General features: G+C 52.4%; 1 protein-coding gene across 1 annotated transcript; it reads right to left on the minus strand.

Moving 5' to 3' along the window:
• Positions 1 to 2,495: 2,495 nt before the first annotated feature.
• Positions 2,496 to 21,314, minus strand: LOC101041047 (putative EP400-like protein). Its single transcript, XM_074402008.1, is given in 7 exon segments — positions 2,496 to 3,331; positions 5,017 to 5,213; positions 9,549 to 10,492; positions 10,495 to 10,590; positions 10,593 to 10,682; positions 10,685 to 10,859; positions 21,216 to 21,314. Coding segments are annotated over 6 exon segments (2,100 nt in total). The 5' UTR covers positions 10,836 to 10,859; positions 21,216 to 21,314; the 3' UTR covers positions 2,496 to 2,709.
• Between the last annotated feature and the right edge of the window lie 268 nt (positions 21,315 to 21,582).

Genomic DNA, 21,582 nt, shown 5'->3' on the forward strand with positions numbered 1-21,582 from the left:
TGAGCCCAGGAGTTCTAGAGATATCTAGAATCGTTTGAGTCCAGGAGTTCTAGACCTGCCTGAGTAACACAGTGAGACCCCCATCTCTACAAAAAATTTTTTTAAAAATTAGCTGAGCATGGTGGCGCCTATAGTCACAGTACCAGAGAGGCTGAGGCAGGGGGACTGCTTGAGCCCAGGAGGCAGAGGTTGCAATGAGCCAAGATCACACTACTGCACTCCAGGCTGGGTGACAGAGCAAGACCCTATTGTAAAAAAAAAAAAAAAAAAAAAAAAAAAAACAACTGCTTTTGTTTCTTTTCTGTCCTTTTTTTTAGATGGAATCTCATTCTGTCACCCAGGCTGGAATGCGGTGGCGCGATCTCGGCTCATTGCAACCTCCGCCTTCTGGGTTCAAGCCATTCTCCTGCCTCAGCCTCCTGAGTAGCTGGGATTACAGGTCCCCGCCATTTTTGTATTTTTAGTAGAGATGGGGTTTCTCCATGTTGGTCAGGCTGGTCGTGAACTCTTGACCTCAAGCAATCCACCCACGTTGGCCTCCCAAAGTGCTTACAAAGGGATTACAGGCACGAGCCACTGCACCTGGCCCACTTTTGTTTCTTTACCTCATTTAAAATGTTAAGGGAATTTGTTGTTTTGAGCCAGTATGTTAACATATCATGGAGATACGAGGCTGAGTCAGGCAGACGGCCATGTTCATCCTCTTAGTGAACAGGCCTAGCCCCGGGGCCGCTCTCCAGGGGCGTCGGCACGGGGTTCAGCCCAGCGTGGCCGTGGCGCTGCATGTGTGGCCTTGCGTGGAAGCTGCGGTTTGGGTGTCCACGCCCTACTGCCAGCCTCTCCTGCCCTTCATATGATGAACTGGAGGCTGCTAAGCCTCAGTCTGGGGCCAAGCCGAGCCCGCGACAGAGAGTGCTTCGGTCCAGTGTCCCCGGAGGACACCCTCCCAGAGGAAGCGCACACCCCGCCTGCGTCTGCATCTCCCTAACCGGCCTGCACGGCCCGGGTGAGAAGTAGAGGCGTGCACAGCTCCGCCTCCACGGCATTCTTGGCAGAAATGCTCAGCCTCAGACGAGCAGTGAGAAACGGGACGCCCAGGCTGTGGCAGCCTCCGCAGAGCGACCGGCCTGGGCGCTTCGAAACCTCAGTGTCGTGAGACAAGGAAAAGCAAACCCAGGCAGGAAAGCCAGGGCTTGGGGGTGTGGATGTCGGCGGTGTGACACCAGGACTGTGGTCCCGCGGGACCTGTTCCTGTTGGGAGGCACACGACAAAGCATCCGGCAGGAAACCAACAGTCACGACTGCGACAGCTTCACGACGTGTGGACACACAGGCAGAACACGTACATGTGGAGAACATGAACGGCCCGCTGAGTGCACCGTTCACCGACTGCTCTTTCAAAATTGTCAATCATTGAAATTTTTCACAGTAAGAAACTGTAGAAAAGAGCCAGGCATGGTGGCTCACGCCTGTAATCCCAGCCACTTGGGAGGCTGAGCAGGCGGATCACTTGAGGTCAGGAGTTTGAGACCACCCTGACCGACATGGTGAAGCCCCGTCTCTACTAAAAATACAAAAATTAGCCGGGTGTGGTGGTGCATGCCTGTCGTCCCAGCTACTTGGGAGGTGGAGACGTGAGAACTGCCGAAGCCCAGGACGTGGAGGTTGCAGTGAGCCGACATAGTGCCACTGCACTCCAGCCTGGGCGTCTCACAAGAATATATAAAAATATTGGAGAAAACAACCCACACTGCCCACAGCCAGTTTGTTGGACAATCACACTGAACTCAACCCGTGCTCTCACCATTAAGACCATGACGTGGGAAGCGTGGGCAGAGCGGTCTGCCTTCTGTGCGGGTCCTTGCGTCTGCTGCCGGCCACAGGGGCAGCACCCTGTACCACCACACCTGCCTCCTGCTCCCAGCAGCCCGTCCGTCCCTCCACACTCTTCCTGTGGGATTCCGTATACGTCACCAATGCATCTGTTGCTGTGAGTTAAAGGTGTTTTTCAAATGCCTCCTCCCGGCCGGGCGCGGTGGCTCAAGCCTGTAATCCCAGCACTTTGGGAGGCCGAGGTGGGTGGATCACAAGGTCGAGAGATCGAGACCATCCTGGTCAACATGGTGAAACCCCGTCTCTACTAAAAATACAAAAAGTTAGCTGGGCATGGTGGCGCGTGCCTGTAATCCCAGCTACTCAGGAGGCTGAGGCAGGAGAATTGCCTGAACCCAGGAGGCGGAGGTTGCGGTGAGCCGAGATCGTGCCATTGCACTCCAGGCTGGGTAACAAGAGCGAAACTCCGTCTCAAAAAAAAAAAAAAAAAACCAAATGCCTCCTCCCTCACTAGTCAATTTTGAACCATCAACAGTGCTGACTAACCGACTGAAACTCTGAATGTCTTCAGCCATATGTACATGCATATTCAGTAATATTTTTCTATTACATCATAAAGCATACAGCACACCTTTAAGGGTGGCCACTATAAAACAAATGTACACACGTTGGCAAGGATGTGAAGAAAGAAAACCCTCATTCTTGCTGGTGGGATGTAAAATGGCGCAGCTCCTATGAAAACGGTGTGGACTTCCCTAAACAAGTTAAACACAGAGTTAGTTTGTAATCCAGCAACTCCACTCTGGGTATAAGCCCCAGAGAACTGAAAGCAGGAACCCGGAGAGATCTGTACGCCCGCCTTCACGGCAGCACGGTTCACAACAGCTGACATGGAAGCAACCCATGTGCCCGTCCACAGATGGGACACATGCCGTTTGCCCACAGCACGGAACCCACGTGCCCGTCCACAGATGGGACACATGCCATCTGCCCACAGCGCGGAACCCACGTGCCCGTCCACAGATGGGACACATGCCGTCTGCCCACAGCGCGGAACCCACGTGCCCGTCCACAGATGGGACACATGCCGTCTGCCCACAGCGCGGAACCCACGTGCCCGTCCACAGATGGGACACATGCCGTCTGCCCACAGCGCGGAACCCACGTGCCCGTCCACAGATGGGACACATGCCGCCTGCCCACAGCGCGGAACCCACGTGCCCGTCCACAGATGGGACACATGCCGTCTGCCCACAGCGCGGAACCCACGTGCCCGTCCACAGATGGGACACATGCCGTCTGCCCACAGCATGGAACACCTTCAGCCTTACAAAGGAGGGCGATTCTGCTGCAGGGGCCAGCGTGGATGAACTCAGAAGACACCATGCTGAGTACAACGACACAGAGGGACGAATACTCCATGATTCCAGTTACCTGCGGCCCTCGAGTAGTGGTTCCAGTCCACAGAGACAGATCGTACAGAGGCAGCTGCCAGGGGCTGGGAGAGGGGAGTGGGGAGTTAGCATTTCATAGGGCAGAGTTTCAGTTTGAGAAGACGAAAATGCTCTGGACGTGGATGCTGGTGACGGCTGCACACCATGCGAATGTGCTTCATGGTCACTGAACTGGACACTTAAAAATGGTTACAATGGCAAATGTTACGCATATTTTAACATAATTTTTAAAACATATATATATATATATTTTTTTTTTTTTTTTGAGACGGAGTTTCACTCTTGTTACCCAGGCTGGAGTGCAATGGTGCGATCTCGGCTCACCGCAACCTCCGCCTCCTGGGTTCAAGCAATTCTCCTGCCTCAGCCTCCTGAGTAGCTGGGACTACAGGCACGTGCCACCATGCCCAGCTGATTTTTAGCATTTTTAGTAGAGACGGGGTTTCACCATGTTGACCAGGATGGTCTCGATCTGTTGACCTCGTGATCCACCCGCCTCGGCCTCCCAAAGTGCTGGGATTACAGGCTTGAGCCACCGCGCCCGGCCTTAAAACATATTTTTAAGTGTATAGAAATGTCACACGGTGGCTCACACCTGTAATCCCAACATTTTGGGAGGCTAAGACAGGGGGACCACCTGAGGTCAGGAGTTTGAGACTAGCCTGGCCAACATGGTGAAAACCATCTGTACTAAAAGTACAAAAATTAGGCCAGGCACAGTGGCGGGCGCCTGCAATCCTAGCACTTTGGGAGGCCAAGGTGGACAGATCATCTGAGGTCAGAACTTCAACACCAGCCTGGTTAACATGGTGAAACCCCGTTTCTACTAAAAATACAAAAAAAAAATTAGCCAGGTGTGGTGGCAGGAACCTGTAGTCCCAGCTACTGAGGAGGCTGAAGCAGGAGAATCGCTTGAACCCAGGAGGCGGAGGTGGCAGTGAGCGGAGATTGCACCACTGTGCTCCTGTCTGGGCAGCAAGAGTGAGGGTCCATTTCAAAAAGAGAAAAAGAAAAAGACATGTCGTAACAGAGTTGCAGTTACCAGTAACTTCCTTGTATTATGAAATTTATTATTATTGTTTTTTGCTACTCATCCCCTAAACTATGTTTAAAGAACAAAATCAAATCCCTGTCACCAGAAAATAATTAGAAAATGTACTTGTTTAAAAGCAGACAGCCGGGCGCGGTGGCTCAAGCCTGTAATCCCAGCACTTTGGGAGGCCGAGGCGGGTGGATCACGAGGTCGAGAGATCGAGACCATCCTGGTCAACATGGTGAAACCCCGTCTCTACTAAAAATACAAAAAAATTAGCTGGGCATGGTGGCGCGTGCCTGTAATCCCAGCTACTCAGGAGGCTGAGGCAGGAGAATTGCCTGAACCCAGGAGGCGGAGGTTGCGGTGAGCCGAGATCGCGCCATTGCACTCCAGCCTGGGCCACAAGAGCGAAACTCCGTCTCAAAAAAAAAAAAGAAAAAAGCAGACAAAGGTGGGGGGGGGAGAAACATTTATGACAAAGAGGCCACAATCACACAGAAGCAATGAGGCAATGACAAACGCAAATGAAAACGTCCCAGCAGAAAAGTTAACAGAACCAATGATCAGAGACAAATGCTTTTTAATTTCAGTAACGATAAGAAAAATAACAGCATTCATGCATTAAAAGTAAGAGCCTTCACACAGACGTCTCAAGATGTATTTTTAACAACAGAGGACAGGCTCTTGGGAGACCTCTGGGTTCTGCCACGTAACAGTGAGTCCCCAAATACGAGTGAGGAAAGTCTGGGGATCTGCACTGCGGGGCCACTGGGAAGCACGTCGAGCGGCAGCTGCTGGGGTGAAAAGGCCGCAGGAGCCCTTGGCTGAAGCTGGGTCGCCATCGCCACAGGAGAGCCAGGCTGCCTGTGAATTCTGGCCACAACCTTTACCTGAGAAGGATATTCAAAGGGAAGGGAGGAAGAAGGAAAATAACGTTTACATTTCGCAAAGTTGATCACCACCTGCACGTCCCACACAGCTGGCAGCCTCGGCCACTAACAGACAGTCACGGGACGCTTGGCTCGCTGATGCAATTGAAGTCCTCACAGGGCTGGAAAGAACACATTTGGCCCTGGGCACTAAAGCTTTGTTTTAAGTGCACTTTAAACCTCAATCTGTGGCCGGCAGGTAGCCGAGGTTGGGCTGCAGGGGCTGTGTCCACACAGCTACGTGCGGGAACCCAGTGGCAGCTGTCAGAGGGAGGCCGGCCCTTCGGGCAGAGTCTGCAGATGCCGGGGGAGGCTATGGTGGAAGAGGGGAAGAATAAAAACCACTCCCACTGAAAATGCAGCATTTCTTAAAAACACACTTTGATCTGATGAAACAGAAAGACCAGTTAAGCTGCATCTCTGTAATGACAACCTTGCAGAGTAAGCTTTCCGGAGACACGAACTGCTTCGCGTCCAGGGCATTCAAATGGGAATACCCTTGGAATTAAATGAACTCAAAAGTCAAACGGCACTTCACAGCTTGAAATCACAGAGAGAAATGCAAGAAAAAAGAAACTGGCTCTTACTTCCGGCTGACAAGTCTGAAAGAAAGAAAGAAAGAAAGAAACAGGTTCTTCCGGCTAAACATGTCCAGAAGGCTAATTATATACAAGCACACAGCATCATAAATAGTCAACACCAAACCTTAATATATCAGTACCCTGGAATAAACAATTTAAAAACAATTAAATAAGATACACAGTAAATCTTATGTTCTGTATATGTTACCACAACTAAATTTTTTGAAGAAATCAAATACCAGCCAGGCAAGGTGGCTCATGCCTGTAATCCCAGCACTTTGGGAGGCCGAGGCTGGCGGATCACGAGGTCAGGAGCTTGAGACCAGCCTGATCAACCAGGTGAAACCCTGTCTCTACTAAAAAATACAAAAATTAGCCAGGCGTGGCAGGTACCTATAATTCCAGCTACTCGGGAGGCTGAAGCAGGAGAATTGCTTGAACCCGGGAGGTGGAGGTTGCAGTGAGCCAAGATCACACCATTGCACTCCAGCCTGGTTTGACAATAGTGAAGTTCCATCTCAAAAAAATAAAAAATAAATAAATAAAAAATAAAGGGATATGGAGGCACCATTCTCTTGATACTCACAATTTCTTTCTTTCTTTTTTTTTTTTTTTTTTTTTGAGACGGAGTTTCGCTCTTGTTGCCCAGGCTGGAGTGCAATGGCGCGATCTCGGCTCACCGCAACCTCCGCCTCCTGGGTTCAGGCAATTCTCCTGTCTCAGCCTCCTGAGTAGCTGGGATTACAGGCATGCGCCACCATGCCCAGCTAATTTTTGTATTTTTAGTAGAGATGGGGTTTCACCATGTTGACCAGGATGGTCTCGATCTCTCGACCTCGTGATCCACCTGCCTCGGCCTCCCAAAGTGCTGGGATTACAGGCTTGAGCCACTGTGCCCGGCCCAATACTCACAATTTCTGATATATTAACTACAAATACACAAAGGTGTCAACAGGAAGATTCTAGTATACTGAGAAGCAAAATTTTAAAGATACTAAAATATGAAAACAAGGCATCAACACATCAATGTCAGTTTACACTGACTTCTAAATATTTCTGAAAATATCCTGAAAATTTGATGTAATTATTATTAAGGTTTATAACGTATATAAACACAATTTGTTCAAAGGCTTAAAAAGTGTGTTTTTCACTTGCACCAATTCCTCAAGTAAAAAACCCATAGGCAAATTTACCTAATTAGCTGAAGTAATTTGGATGAATTCAATACTGACTAGGCCCCAGAGAGTTCATGGCTCTCATGAAGTTTGATAACGGGATCATGTCAGCAAAGTAGAGTAAAATACACAAGCAGCTGGAATGTGAACGGCATTACACAGAGGAAAGCATTCATGGAAAATCACAATGCTAGGAAACTGCCAGTATTTTCCTATAAAATAATGATCAAACAAATTCCTAAGACGCTAGTCACATTCTACAAAGACTTATTTCTATCCTTTAGAAATAAACTTTAACACAACAATTAACATACTCTTCATTAGGCTGCGTATCTTCAGTATTTCTCGTTTAACTGAGTACCATGATGCGCTTTCTAAGCCGAGCTTCAGCGGGGCCCCGAGACTGGCAGGCTGCGGCATGGCTCAGGATGCCTCCATGAAAATACTCTCCTCAACCTACGGGTACCTTACGGGCAGGCCTCCCGGTTTCCAAATATAGTACATGTTTCATTGGTTTCTAATTTTATTGCATTATAGGGAGAGGACAGTTCATATGAAATTGATTTTTTTTTTTTAAGACAGAGTTTCACTCTTGTCACCCAGGCCGGAGTGCAATGGTGTGATCTCGACTCACTACAACCTCTGCCTCCTAGGTTCAAGCAATTTTCCTGCCTCGGCCTCTTGAAGTAGCTGAGATTACAGGTGCCTGCCACCACACCCAGCTAATTTTTTTGTATTTTTAGTAGAGACAGGGTTTCACCATGTTGGTCAGGCTGCTCTCCAACTCCTGACCTCAGGTGATCCGCCCACCTCGGCCTCCCAAAGTGCTGGGATTACAGGCATGAGCCACCACACCTGACCATAAAATTGATTTTTGAAATTTTATTGAGGTTTCCCTTTATAAATAGCCTCCATGTGGCCGGGTGCAGTGGCTCAGGCCTGTAATCCCAGCGCTCTGGGAGGCCGAGGCGGATGGATCACAAGGTCAAGAGATCGAGACCATCCTGGTCAACATGGTAAAACCCTGTCTCTACTAAAAATACAAAAAATTAGCTGGGCATGGTGGTACATGCCTGTAATCCCAGCTACTCAGGAGGCTGAGGCAGGAGAATTGCCTGAGCCCAGGAGGCAGAGGTTGCGGTGAGCCGAGATCGCGCCATTGCACTCCAGCCTGGGTAACAAGAGCGAAACTCCGTCTCAAAAAAAAAAAAAAGTCTCCATGTATACTCTAAAAAAAAATTATCTCTGTTGAAAGTTTTTACACACATATATGCATACAGGTATGTTATACAGTTAAACAGGCTAATTTATATTGTTAATTTGAGTAGTTCACATGTTCTACATACTTACAATTTATTTATTTACTTATCGTTTTCTGAGAAAAAAGCGATTATCTCCTCATGTGATTGTGGATTTAAGAACTGCTCCCTGGGAGGCCAAACTGGGTGGATCACGAGGTCAGGCATTCGAGACCAGCCTGGCCGACATAGTGAAACCCCATCTCTACTAAAAATACAAAAAAGTAGCCAAGTGTGGTGGTAGGAACCTTTAATCCCAGGTATTCAGGAGGCTGAGGCAGGAGAATCGCTTGAACCTGGGAGGCAGAGGTTGCAGTGAGCCAAGATCACACCACTGCACTCCAGCCCGCGCGACAGTGCAAGACTCCATCTCGAAGAAAAAAAGAAAAAAGAACTGCTCCCTTGAAATTCTATAAATAGGCCACACATGGCAACTCATGCCTGTAATCCCAGCACTTTGGGAGGCCAAGGAGGGTGGATCACTTGAGGCCAGGAATTAGAGTAGAGACAAACCTGGCCAACATGGTGAAACCCCATCTTTACTAAAAATACAAAAACATTAGCCGGGCCTGGTGGCACTTGCCTGTAGCCCCACCTGCTAGAGAGGCCGAGGAGATCTGCCTGAAGCCCGGAGGCGGAGGCTGTAGTGAGCCAAGATGGAACCGCTGCCCTCTAGCCTGGGTGACAGAGCGAGATTTTGTCACACACACACACACACAAAATGAAGTTCTATAAATTTTTGCTCTCTATAGTCTGAGTCTAAGTCAGAGCTACAACTTGCTGAGAAATTCTGACATCGAGATGTGTGTTTAGGAACCTCAGAACCCTGGCTTTGGGCCCAGCCGGCCGTGGTCGCAGGTGGCTGGCAACTGTGGACTGTGGGTGTTCTCACCTTGCCCAGCACAACCATTTGGGAGCAGGCAAATGTGGTGGCATTACAAGGAAGATGCCAGGCCGCCGCTCCCGTGAGCACCTGCCAGAGGTGCCTGACTAAAACAGCACTAGAGAGAGGGGAGCTGCTGGGGGTTCAGCTGTGCGCTGGGAACCCCAGCACCACCATCTGTAAATGTGGGGGCCTCTGAGCATCTTTAAATCACTATCAAGGTCATGGCCACAGTGTGTTTTAACAGTGAAGTGCCTAGAACGCATGCTCTAAGATGGTAAAGCCTGCACTGAACTTGCACGCAGCAGAAGCCCTGAGCTCAGCTTCCCATGACAAGCACCAAGACACAGCACTGTTACCTCGCCATCAGTGACTTCAGAGTGCTCCTGCTCGTCCTCCTCCTCTTCAATGTCCAAATCATTCTGCCTAAGATATGCTTGTAATGGGGCATAATGTTCCTTCTTGAAAGCTAAGAAATCCATCATATTCCCTTGAAAATGTTGCAAGAAAAACAGTTCAATCAAGTACTCCTTGAAGACCTCCTTCAGCGCCTGCATCTCCTGGTAATGATAGTCCAGGCACTGCTTCCTCATCTGCGCCATCTCCGGAGAAGCTGGGGGAATCTCCTCTAACTTCCTGGGCGCCTTCTTCACTCCCATGTTCCCCGCAGACGTGAGTGGGAGGCTGGAAAGGCCTGGGGGCACGGCAGTCCTGGAAGGGCTGGTGGGCGGGGGTGGGGAGGTCATCCCAAACCCCGCTGCGCCCCCAGCCCCAGGCAGCAGCACGCTGGGCGTCCTCTCGAAGCCCAAGGATCGGGGCAGCGGCGGCCCCTGCAGCACCTGCTGCTGCTGGACCAGCTGGCCCTGGATGATGCTGCTGATCTGAGGTGGCAGGTTGGCCGTGGTGATGTGGCTTGGGCTGGCCAGGGGCTGCAGGCCGGCCCCACCCGCAGCCGCAGGGCTCTGGGGTCCCAGGTGGTGGATGGTGCCCCCTGACTGTGTGTGGGGCTGGGAGAGTCTCCGCTCTCGGACCGTGATGGGTGTGCCCGCGTGCTGGAGCTGAACTTGGGCCCCCTGGGCGATCTGGGTGAGTCCTGACCCATCCTGAAACACAAAGTGTCCGCCACTGGATGGGCTCAAGCTGATCTGCCTCACCAGTACGCTGGCATCCACGAAGCCCCCGGTGGGGCTGCTGCTGCAGAGACCCAGCCCAGGGCCAGGGGCACCTGCACGCACATTCTGCAGGGCCTGCCCCGGCCCAGGGCTGGGCTGCGTAGGGCTCTGGGTCTGGACCTGCTGGGATGGGGGGATGTGACCTGAATATATGACAGAGACCCGTGCTCAAACCACCGAGGCTGAGTGCTGAACTGGAAGCCTGGAGAGGTGGGGCTGGGGAGCGGAGTGGGGCCAGTGTGACCTGTGGGCTTCCCTCAAGCCCAGGGCCCACGCCCTGCAGGGTAACATTCATGTTCTGCCCACCCACAGGGCCCCCCTCACCATCAGTGGCTGCAGATGGTAGCCGGGGGATGGCAGCGTGAGGGGTGGGGGCAGCTGGGAACAAGCTGGTGGCTCCTCGCCCACACCGGGGCAGGCCCTGGGCCACTGGACGTGGTGATGGCTGCTCTGGGAGCTGCTGACATGCTGCATGGCCACGTCTTCAGGAAGCGCTCCCTAAACAAATGCAGAAATTTAGAGTTGAGTGAGGCGAGCTCCATGCCTGGGCGCCTTTCAGAGCCTGCACACGTGTCTGGAAATGCAGGCCCAGCAAACCCAGGCACCAAACTGCTACCCAGGGCAGAAAAGGCTCAGATCAGAGTATCTGCTTAGTGAGAGATGCTGGGGGATGCTCGTCATCACTTGTCATGAACTGAAGTACTAACACCTGCCTAATCCAGCCCTACTTCGAGCGGCTGACCATGCTGACAGTGGAGAGCACGGGATGGGCAGGGAGCAGCGCAGCACAGCAGGATCACAGACGGAGGCAGACGGTGGCTCAGGGTCACCAAGGCCAGTTATCTACGCCCCTACGTGATCTCATTTAGTTTTCACAGCAATGCTGTCGAATCACTCTGACAGTTCATTCACACAGAGAAACTGAGGCAACGAGCAAGGAGCTGCCTGCCTCACGCTACCAAGTGGTGGCGCCATTGTCCAGCTCCAGGCACACGGGCTCTGAGGCCCATGGACATCACTACAGGCCAACATTCCGGACAGGTCCTGAGCCTGCCCCTGAATCTGAGACTTGGGCACTATCCACCCCAGTGCTAAAACCTCATCAGTGCCAGGGATCTGATCCTGTGTGAAGATTGAACCGTTTATTTCATGGTTTTCAGGACTTAATCTGTCCTGAAAGACTCAGTGCATACTGCCTGGTTAAAAAAAAGGCAAAGGGAATCCGTTTGAGAAGTAGCCATTCCAGAGACAGGCTGGAAATGCAGGTGCAGAGTGGACTTGACCCGGGGCGGGGGGAGGGGAGTCCAGCTCCCACCTGCCACGTGTTACATGTATTATAAACAAATGTATTTTATGCATGGCTCAGACCCGATGTCTTTTCCATCATAACCACCATAGAAATTCAAGGGAAACATTCAAAAAGCTGCAAAGATACCAGCTACTACAGAGGCCGCCTCTCCTAACGCCTGATGCTGAGGTACACCGAAAACAGAGCCCACGTGAACAACGGTGCAAGCTCACGCCAAGCACAAGTGTGGCGAGCCCGGCATGCATGGGGCCACGCCCGCCGGCAAAACCATTATCAAGAGTACTTGATAAGGCCAGACACCCTGGCTCACACCTGTAATCCCAGCACTCTGAGAGGCCAAGGCAGGCGGATCATGAGGTCAGGAATTCCAGACCAACCTGACCAACATGGTGAAACCCTGTCTCTACTAAATATACAAAAACGTTAGCCGGGCGTGGTAGCACACACCTGAAATCCCAGCTTTTCAGGAGACTGAGGCAGGAGAATCACTTGAACTGGGAGGTGAGGGTTGCAGTGAGCAGAGATCACGTCACTGCGCTCCAGCCTGGCAACAGAGTAAGTCTCCGTCTCCAAAAAAAAAAATGCTTGATAAATACACTGTTTATGTTTGATTTTAAACAGAAAAATTCAAGATACAAAATTATATAATTTTAAAGATTTGATAAAAAGACTCAAAATGTGTCCACAGGTGGTGGTCTCTGGGTTAAGTGGATGATAATGGTTTTCTCCCTTTTTATACTTTTTTGTACTTTCTAAATGTTCTATAATTACTATGTGGTATTTTTATATCCACAGGGGGAAAAAAAGCCATCTTTTTAAAAAGTGATTTTCCCTACTAGTAAACTCTTCTTCCAGGCAGGCAAAGTTTGCACATGAGGTGGAGGTAACACCCACCATGGGCACGGAGGGAGAACCGTGCAGACCCCATGCACAATCAGTGCCTGAAGTATAACTCACTGCTTCCTTAGATCTGGCTTATAGATACAATCATGCTTAGTCCCATATAATCTTTCTATATAATCATGTAACTCACTGCTTCCTTAGATCTGGCTTATATATACAATCATACTTAGTCCCATATAATCTTTCTATATAATCATGTAACGGATGTAGGTGGAGCTGTACCGACACATTTAGTGCTGATTTATAGAATCCTTCCATAGAACCACATAGTCGTCTGTAGTAGGAGGAAGGCCTAGAGCAGTCACAGAACAGAAGCAGCACATGGGAGAACAGCCGGACCAGGACGAGAACCCAAGACCCAGGCGGCGGCGGCCCTGCCTGAAAGGGCACACGCTGTATGGCAGGCTTGGAGCAGGAGCCTCTCCTCCTGATAAAGGAGTCGTAGGACCTTACATCCAGTTCCTGTGGAAAGTCGGCCTCAGGCCTGAGATCCTGGAAGTAACCGAGGGAGAAGAACCCTCCAGTGTGACCAGTCACAGCGGCTGGACACCCTGTCAGTCTTTTCTCGCTTCTGTGCCAGCTCGAATCATCCTCCCATAAATATCTTAAGAGAAGAGCACACGTCTGTCAGTTCCCACTGTGTTGGCTTACATATCCTTCTATTAGAAACCCTTGAAGTCTCCAGCCCCCAGATAAGAAGTGTTGCCCATGACACCTGCTGCACACAGCCCACCTCCTTGCCTCAGTGACCTAATGGGGGTGGACCCCTTTTCTGTACACGACCCTCTATTACTGTGCACGGCATGGCCCCCTACTGTGCATGGCCCACCTCTCTGCCCAGGTGACATAATGGGGTGGCCCCCTGGCTTGTTATTCATGGGATTATTGTGCCCTATCACTAAGCCTATAGATGATGACCTCACTTACGACCCTCCCTCCTTCTTGTACCTAATAAATGCAGACGCTTCCGTACATTTGGGGCCTCACCTGTCCCTGCCCCTAAGTGGCGTGGCACCCCCCCCACACCGAGTCCAGCTGCTTTTCTCCAGTTCTTCAGTGTCCTGTCTCTTTACTTCTCAGATCCTCACCTCGGCACAGCATAAGGGACACCCCACGACCCTGTGGGGCCAACAGCCCTACATGAGGGACTGTACTCTGGTAAAATAATAATTAGAAGATGCACAGAAGACACGAGGCAACAATTTATTTGTACCTTATTTCTAACTCAGAACACCTTTTCCTACGGAAACGCAATGACGCTAGTTTCTTTCTAAGACAGATCAGTGGCTCTCTACTTGGGAAGACTGTGCCCCCAGCAGACACCAGGCAATGTCTGGAGGCATTTTTGGTTGTTACACTGAGAAGGGTAGGAGCATGGCTGGCATCCAGTGGGTAGAGGCCTGGGGGCCACTAAGCCAAAAAACAACTATCAATCAATAAATCTATACGCAGCTAAGATAACTTTCAAAAACAAAGACAAAAGACGAAAAACGTCATATGGTGGCTCATGCCTGTATTTCCAGCATTTGCAAGGCCGAAGCAGGCGGATCACTTGAGGTCAGGAGTTCAAGACCACCCTGGCCAACATGGCAGTATTTTCTCTACTGAAAATTCAAAAATTAGCCGAGCGTGGTGGCACACGCTGTAATCCCAGCTACTCGGGAGGTTGAGGCAGGAGAATTGCTCAAACTGCTGGGAGGTAGAGGTTGCAGTGAGCTGAGATCAGGCCTCTGTACTCCAGCCTGAGTGAGACTCCATCTCAAACAAAAAAAAAAAGGATAAAAGACAAAATAATTTTTTTCCAAAGGTACAAAACTGAAAGAATTCACCACCAGCAGATATGCAGTACAAGAAATGTTAAAGGACATACTCTAGGAATAAGGAAGCAGACCCAAGGTGAAAGTCTGGTTCTATACGAAAACTTGGGAAGAAAACTTCCTCAACCTGACAGTGTATTGGGGCAGCCAGGCGCGGTGGCTCACGCCTGCAATCCAGCATTTAGGGAGGCCGAGGCAGGCGGATCACCTCAGGTCAGGAGTTTGAGACCAACCTGAACAATATGGTGAAACCCCATCTCTACTAAAAATACAAAAATTAGCTGGGTGTGGTGGCAGGCACCTATAATCCCAGCTACTTGAGAGGCTGAGGCAGGAGAATTGCTTGAACCTGGGAGGCTGCAGGGAGGCAGAGGCTGCAGTGAGCTGAGATTGCGCCACTGCACTCCAGCCTGGGCAATAGAGCAGGACTCCATCTCAAAAACAAAAAATAAAAAAAGAGTTATCAGTGGCTAACCGACAGCTAACATGATACTCAGTGGTAGAAGACTGAAAGCCTTCCCTCTAGGACAGAATAAGGAAGCGATGTAACATGGATTGGGTCTGTGTCCCCACCGAATCTCACGTTGAACTGTAGTCCTGTGTGGGAGGAAAAGGGGCTGCTGGGAGGTGGCTGGATCATGGGGCAGTTTCTCACGGTGTTACATCACCCCCTTGGTCACAACAGTGAGTTCTCACGAGATCTAGTCATTTAAAAGTGTGTATCACTGGCCGGGCGTGGTGGCTCAGGCCTCTGATCCCAGCACTTTGGGAGGCCAAGGTAAGTGGATCACTTGAGGTCAGGAGTTCGAGACCAGCCTGGCCAACATGGCAAAACCGTCTCTACTAAAAATACAAAAATTAGCTGGGCGTGGTGACGTGTGCCTGTAATGCCAGCTACTTGGGAGGATGAGGTGGGAGAATCACCTGAACCCAGGAAGGGCAGGTTGCAGTGAGCTGAGATTGTACCACTGCACTCCAGCCTGGGTGACACAGTGAGACTCCATCACAAAAAATAAGAGAAAATAAAAGAAAACCTCTCCAGAAAATGGGGAACACAATGGAAAACTTCCAGAAGAGGCAGCGTCAATGGTCCACAGTCCACGAAGGGCGGCACGCAGTGCCAGCTGGACACGGCACCCCCCACTCAGCGGTCAGTGTGGCAGACGGGAGCAAAGGATCCTTCCCTTGGTGGCTTCAGGAATGTCAATTGCTGTAACTTTCTGGGAATTGATCTGTCAGTAACTATTGAAAGTTAACTGTTACATATGCATATCCTGTGACCCACAAACAGCACTGAGGTCCCATTTAGGGGGAATCTAGCCTATAGAAACCAAAGAAGGTACCAGGAGCCATGCATGGGAATGCGCCTCTCAGTACAAACTGTGCAAGTAACAGACACAAAATGAAATCCATCAGTGGATTTGGAATGGTTGACTAAAGATGTTGTATCCTCAGTATGGACTGTTATGCAAACATAAAATGAATAAACATGTATCTCCTGACATGAGCAGATGCTGAAGACATATTACTAACTGAAAAAGAAAAAAAAGGTGGAGGGTGTAATTATGGCACAAAAGAGCTGAAAAGAATTCTTATTTTTCTGTATTGTTTGAATTGTTATGAGGGTACATTTTGTAACATTAAAAAACAAATTAAAAATATGGCTCATTCCAAGGTACAAAAAATTACTTTGGCAAATCACAGAGAAAGAGTGCTCGCTTTTCCTCCTGAGAATGGCCTCAGCACCTGACTTTGCAGAGAACCCATTCCTCTGCCGTTTTCCGTCTACATGGGGGGCGTCACTGAACTCTTAGGGGACCAAGAATCACTTTAAAACGTTCTGTTCTCCTATTCAAAATGGGTCATGCCCCATATTTCTCAGAGTCAACACCCAAAACCATGCATTTCAGTGCTCTTTCAAATACACAAATACCGCCCAGCAAATGCGTCAGCACCCCATTATTCTCCAGGCCCTTTATTCCATTATCACCAACATTCAAGTCCTAAAACGTAACCATTGTGTAGCAGTTGTGACAGCTATTGTCATAACAGCTATCAGATGACAGCATATCCATGGCCAAGTGGGAAGAGGTGGAGCCAGGAGTAACTAAAATCATGGCCAGGAAAGCTCAGCAGTGCACAAAGACTCTGCAAGGCCATCTCTCCCTGAGCGTTAGGGATTCTACTTGTCTGTGCTGTGACTCAACATGCAGTACACACTTTTATAAATTATATATATATATATATTTTTTTTTTTGAGATGGAGTTTCATTCTTGTTGCCCAGGCTGGAGTGCACTGGCATGATCTCGGCTGACTGCAACCTCCACCTCCCGGGTTCAAACAATTCTCCTGCCTCAGCCTCCTAAGTAGATTTTTTTTGTATTTTTAGTAGAGAAGAGGTTTCTCCATGTTGGTCAGGCTGGTCTCGAACTGCCTGCCTTGGCCTCCCAAAGTTCTGGAATTATAGGCATGAGCCACTGCACACAGCATAAATAGTAATTTTTAAAAGTGTATTAGTTTAGCAAAAACATGACAGACACGTCAGTGAAATACCTTGTGCTGCAGCTGTCACCTCGTACACCCGGGACAACTCCATTCAACTAACCATTTAGTGAGTTTTGAAGTCTCAGTACCACAGTTGAAAAAGAAACTACTGTGAGTCTCTGCTTATCCATGGTTTCAGTAACCCTCAGTGAGCTGCAGTTCAAAGATACATTAGGAGACATCACTTTCACATGACTTTCATTACAGTATATTGTTACGATTGCTCTATTTTATTACTAGCTATTATTAATGTGGGGAATCCCCCATCTGGGCACCAAGGGAGGAGAACTAAGCGGATTCCTGGCACAATTAGTGCCTGAAGAATGTCTTAGTTTAGTGTTACTACTCAGTTCTTTCCTTTATATAATTGTTTATATAATCATATATTAGTTTATACAAGTAGTGCCTGAAGAATGTCTTAGTTTACAGTGTTACTAGTCATTCCCTTTATATAATCCTTTGTTAGGATTATATATTATATATCATCATACATTAGTTTATAGAAATAGTGCCTGAAGAATGTCTTACTACTCAATTATTTCCCAATATATACACATAATTATATCTTAGTTCACGGTCGGAGGAATGCCTAGAGCAGACACGGTGCAGAGCATGGTTTAAGGGAAAACAGTTATACAGGACAAGAATTATGGCCCAGGCGGCAGCGTTCAGTATGGTAAAGAAAGCCGCTGTATGGCAGGCTTGGGGTGAGAGCCACTCCTCCTGATAAAGGAGTTGTAGGACCTTGCTCCAGTTCTTGCGGAAGGCTGCCCTCTGAACGGCAATCCTGCGAATGTCCGAGGGCTGAAAACCCCTGCGGTATAACCGGCCTTGGTGACTGTGTAACTTGTCAGCTCTCTAGCTACTGTGCTGCTCAGAGCGTCCTCCTGTAGAAATCACTGGAAGCCGCCTGCCCTGGTCAGCTCTGTCGCTGCTCAAAGCATCCTCCTATAGAATCCCTTAGAAGTAGCCTGCCCCTAGGTAAGAGATATTGCACGCTGCACCCTCTTCACTGCGCACGGCCCACCTCCTAGCCTAGGTAACCTAATGGGGGTGGACCCCTTGTTTACTGCTCACGTGATTGTCTTGACCCTATCACTATCCTTAAGATGACCTCACTCACTACCCTGCCCCTAACCTATATCCAATAAATATAGATGCTTCTGGACATTCGGGGCCTCGCCTGTCTCCACTCACAGGTGGTGTGGCTCCCCGAGGAGCCCAGCTGTCTTTTCTAGTCCCTGTCCTGTCTCTTTGCTTCTCAGATCCAGGGCCTCAGCACAGCGATAGGGGACACCCCACGACCCTGTAGGGCTTGACCCTACAATTAATCTCGTCCTGTGCCTAGTTAATGAATTAAACTTTACCATAGGTATGGATGGATGTGTAAGAAAAAACAGTATATATGGAGTTCACTACCGTCCTAGATTTCAGGCGTCCACTGCGGGGGTTGGACCCTATCCCCTGGGGCAGGGGAGGCAACGGCACGTGGACTGCCACGTACCCTTGGAGCTGCAGAGCTGTGCTAACAACACGCGCTTGTGGTTCCCAGACAAGACTAAGGTGGTGAGCACGGAACAGCCGGTGGCACGGCGATCCATGCGACGAGGGAACCAAAGCCAAGCAGCCCGCCCGCAGCCGTGCAAACTTTCAGCCGGTCCACCTGCAGGGAAACCGACTTTCTGGTAAGGAGGAGATACTCACCCAGCTCTTGGGCAAGATCAATGTCTTTATTATACAAGGTGCCAATGCGCAGTCTTTACTGTAAAGGCGCTGGTATTATTAGCTTCTTCCTTTCCGCTAACAGAGCACTCCCAGTCCCCACAGGCCTGTCAGGAGCAGGCCCGGGAGCGGCCGTCGGTTCGGGGTCCGGGGGGCTGCCGAGCAGGGAGGGGCAGGCTGTGGAATGAACTCGATTGCTCGTGCTCACACACCCTAAGTGCAGACCGGCCCGACCTCAGGCAGCAGGACACCCGGACCAGGGGCCCGGAGGGAGGCAGCAGCAGGCCCGTGAGGCTGGAACCAGGCTGGCGGCGGGGACTGGGTGGGCACCAGGGGACAGCGCGAAGGGTCGCGGGGGCGGGGGAGGAACGGTTGCCAGCTGAGTAGTCACCGTGATTATCACCAGGGAACGGGTGGGAGGTCAGGGGGGTTTGTGTCATGGGGGTGGAGGAGGGGAGCGGTCACCAGAAAATGGGATGACAGGGGAGCGGGGGCGGGGAGGGGGGAGGAGGAGGAAGGGACAGTTACCGGGTCAAAGGGGGATGGGTCACGGGGGGAGGGGCTGGCATTCACGGGGGGTCGTCATGGGGTAGGGGTCCCTGAGGGGGGGTGTTCACGGGGAGGAGGGGGTGGGAGGTCGTGTCGCAGGGGAGGGGTGGGCATTCACGGGGTCCTCGTGCCTCATGAGGTGGGGGCCCTGAGGGAGGGGTGGCCGTTCACGGGAGGAGGGGGTATGTCAGGAGGTTAGGGTCACTGAGGGAGAAGTGGGCATTCACGGGAGGGGAACGTGCCAGGGGGAGGGGTCACTGACGGAGAGGCGGCGGTCCATTGGGGGGGTCGTGGCCGGGGGGAGGGGTCACTGAGGGAGAGATGGCGGTTCATGGGGGGCGCGTTGTGCTGGGTGGGAGGTTTTCCCTGAGGGAGAGGTAGGCATTCACCGGAGGGGGACATGTCGGGGGAGGGGTCACTGACGGACAGGTGGCTGTTCGGGGGGGGTCGTGCCGGGGGAGGGGGAGTCACTGAGTAAGAGATGGCGATTCATGGGGGGGGGTCGTGCCGCGTGGGAGGGGTCACTGAGGGAGAGATTGAGGTTCATGGGGGGGTCGTGCCGGGGAGAGGGGTCACTGAGGGAGAGGTGGCGGCTCATGGGGTGGGTCCTGCCTGGGCGGAAGGGGTCACTGAGAGGTGGCGGTTCATGGGGGACGTGCCGGGGGGAGGGGTCACTGAGAGGTGGCGGTTCATGGGGGGGACGTGCCGGGGGGAGGGGTCACTGAGAGGTGGCGGTTCATGGGGGGTACGTGCCGGGGGGAGGCGTCACTGAGAGGTGGCGGTTCATGGAGGGGGTCGTGCCCGGGGGGGAGGGGTCACTGAGAGGTGGCGGTTCATGGGGGGGACGTGCCCGGGGGGGAGGGGTCACTGAGAGGTGGCGGTTCATGGGGGGGTCGTGCCCGGGGGGGAGGGGTCACTGAGAGGTGGCGGTTCATGGGGGGGACGTGCCGGGGGGAGGGGTCACTGAGAGGTGGCGGTTCATGGGGGTACGTGCCGGGGGGAGGCGTCACTGAGAGGTGGCGGTTCATGGGGGTACGTGCCGGGGGGAGGCGTCACTGAGAGGTGGCGGTTCATGGGGGGGACGTGCCCGGGGGGGAGGGGTCACTGAGAGGTGGCGGTTCATGGGGGTACGTGCCGGGGGGAGGCGTCACTGAGAGGTGGCGGTTCATGGGGGTACGTGCCGGGGGGAGGCGTCACTGAGAGGTGGCGGTTCATGGGGGGGACGTGCCCGGGGGGGAGGGGTCACTGAGAGGTGGCGGTTCATGGGGGGGACGTGCCGGGGGGAGGGGTCACTGAGAGGTGGCGGTTCATGGGGGGGACGTGCCGGGGGGAGGGGTCACTGAGAGGTGGCGGTTCATGGGGGGTACGTGCCGGGGGGAGGCGTCACTGAGAGGTGGCGGTTCATGGAGGGGGTCGTGCCCGGGGGGGAGGGGTCACTGAGAGGTGGCGGTTCATGGGGGGGACGTGCCCGGGGGGGAGGGGTCACTGAGAGGTGGCGGTTCATGGGGGGGTCGTGCCCGGGGGGGAGGGGTCACTGAGAGGTGGCGGTTCATGGGGGGGACGTGCCCGGGGGGGAGGGGTCACTGAGAGGTGGCGGTTCATGGGGGGGACGTGCCCGGGGGGGAGGGGTCACTGAGAGGTGGCGGTTCATGGGGGGGACGTGCCGGGGGGAGGCGTCACTGAGAGGTGGCGGTTCATGGGGGGGACGTGCCGGGGGGAGGCGTCACTGAGAGGTGGCGGTTCATGGAGGGGGTCGTGCCCGGGGGGGAGGGGTCACTGAGGGAGAGGTGGGCGTTAACGGGGGGTCGTCACGGATGGAGGTGCCTGAGGGAGGGGTGGGCGTTCGCCCAGCCAGGAGTCACCGAAGGATGGGACCGAGAGAGGGGAGCGCGCGTCCGGTGGGGGAGTCTTGAGGGCAACCGGCGGGTGCGGGCTGCCGGGGGCCGAAGGCAGGCCAGGCCTCTCACGCCCGCCCCGTCCCGGCAGCGGATACGCGGGTCGTCACTCACCGCGGCTGCCGGGTGACGCGGCCAAGGGCTCCCGGCGCGGACGAGCGCTGCGACGGCGGACCCGGCGGCGAGGCCACCGCACCCGCCCCAGCCGGCCGAACCGCGCGGAGCCAGTGCGCACGCGGGCAGCCGGCCGGCACTGCGCAGGCGCGGCCCGGACCAATCGGCGCCGAGGCCCCGGGGGGAGGGCTGGGCAGGGCGCGAAGCTGGACGCAGGGCCCCGTCCGCCCGGATCTAGTGCGTTCATTCATTCGCACGTGGACAGTGAGTTGTATTTGCCCGCCTGCCGGTCCGCTGGACACGTGCTGAGCGCCGGCCACACTGACAAGCACAGCTGGCCGCTCCCCTCGTGGGCTCTACAGTCTAG

Source organism: Saimiri boliviensis, chromosome 7, assembly GCF_048565385.1.
Source record: "Saimiri boliviensis isolate mSaiBol1 chromosome 7, mSaiBol1.pri, whole genome shotgun sequence".
NCBI lineage: Eukaryota > Metazoa > Chordata > Mammalia > Primates > Cebidae > Saimiri > Saimiri boliviensis.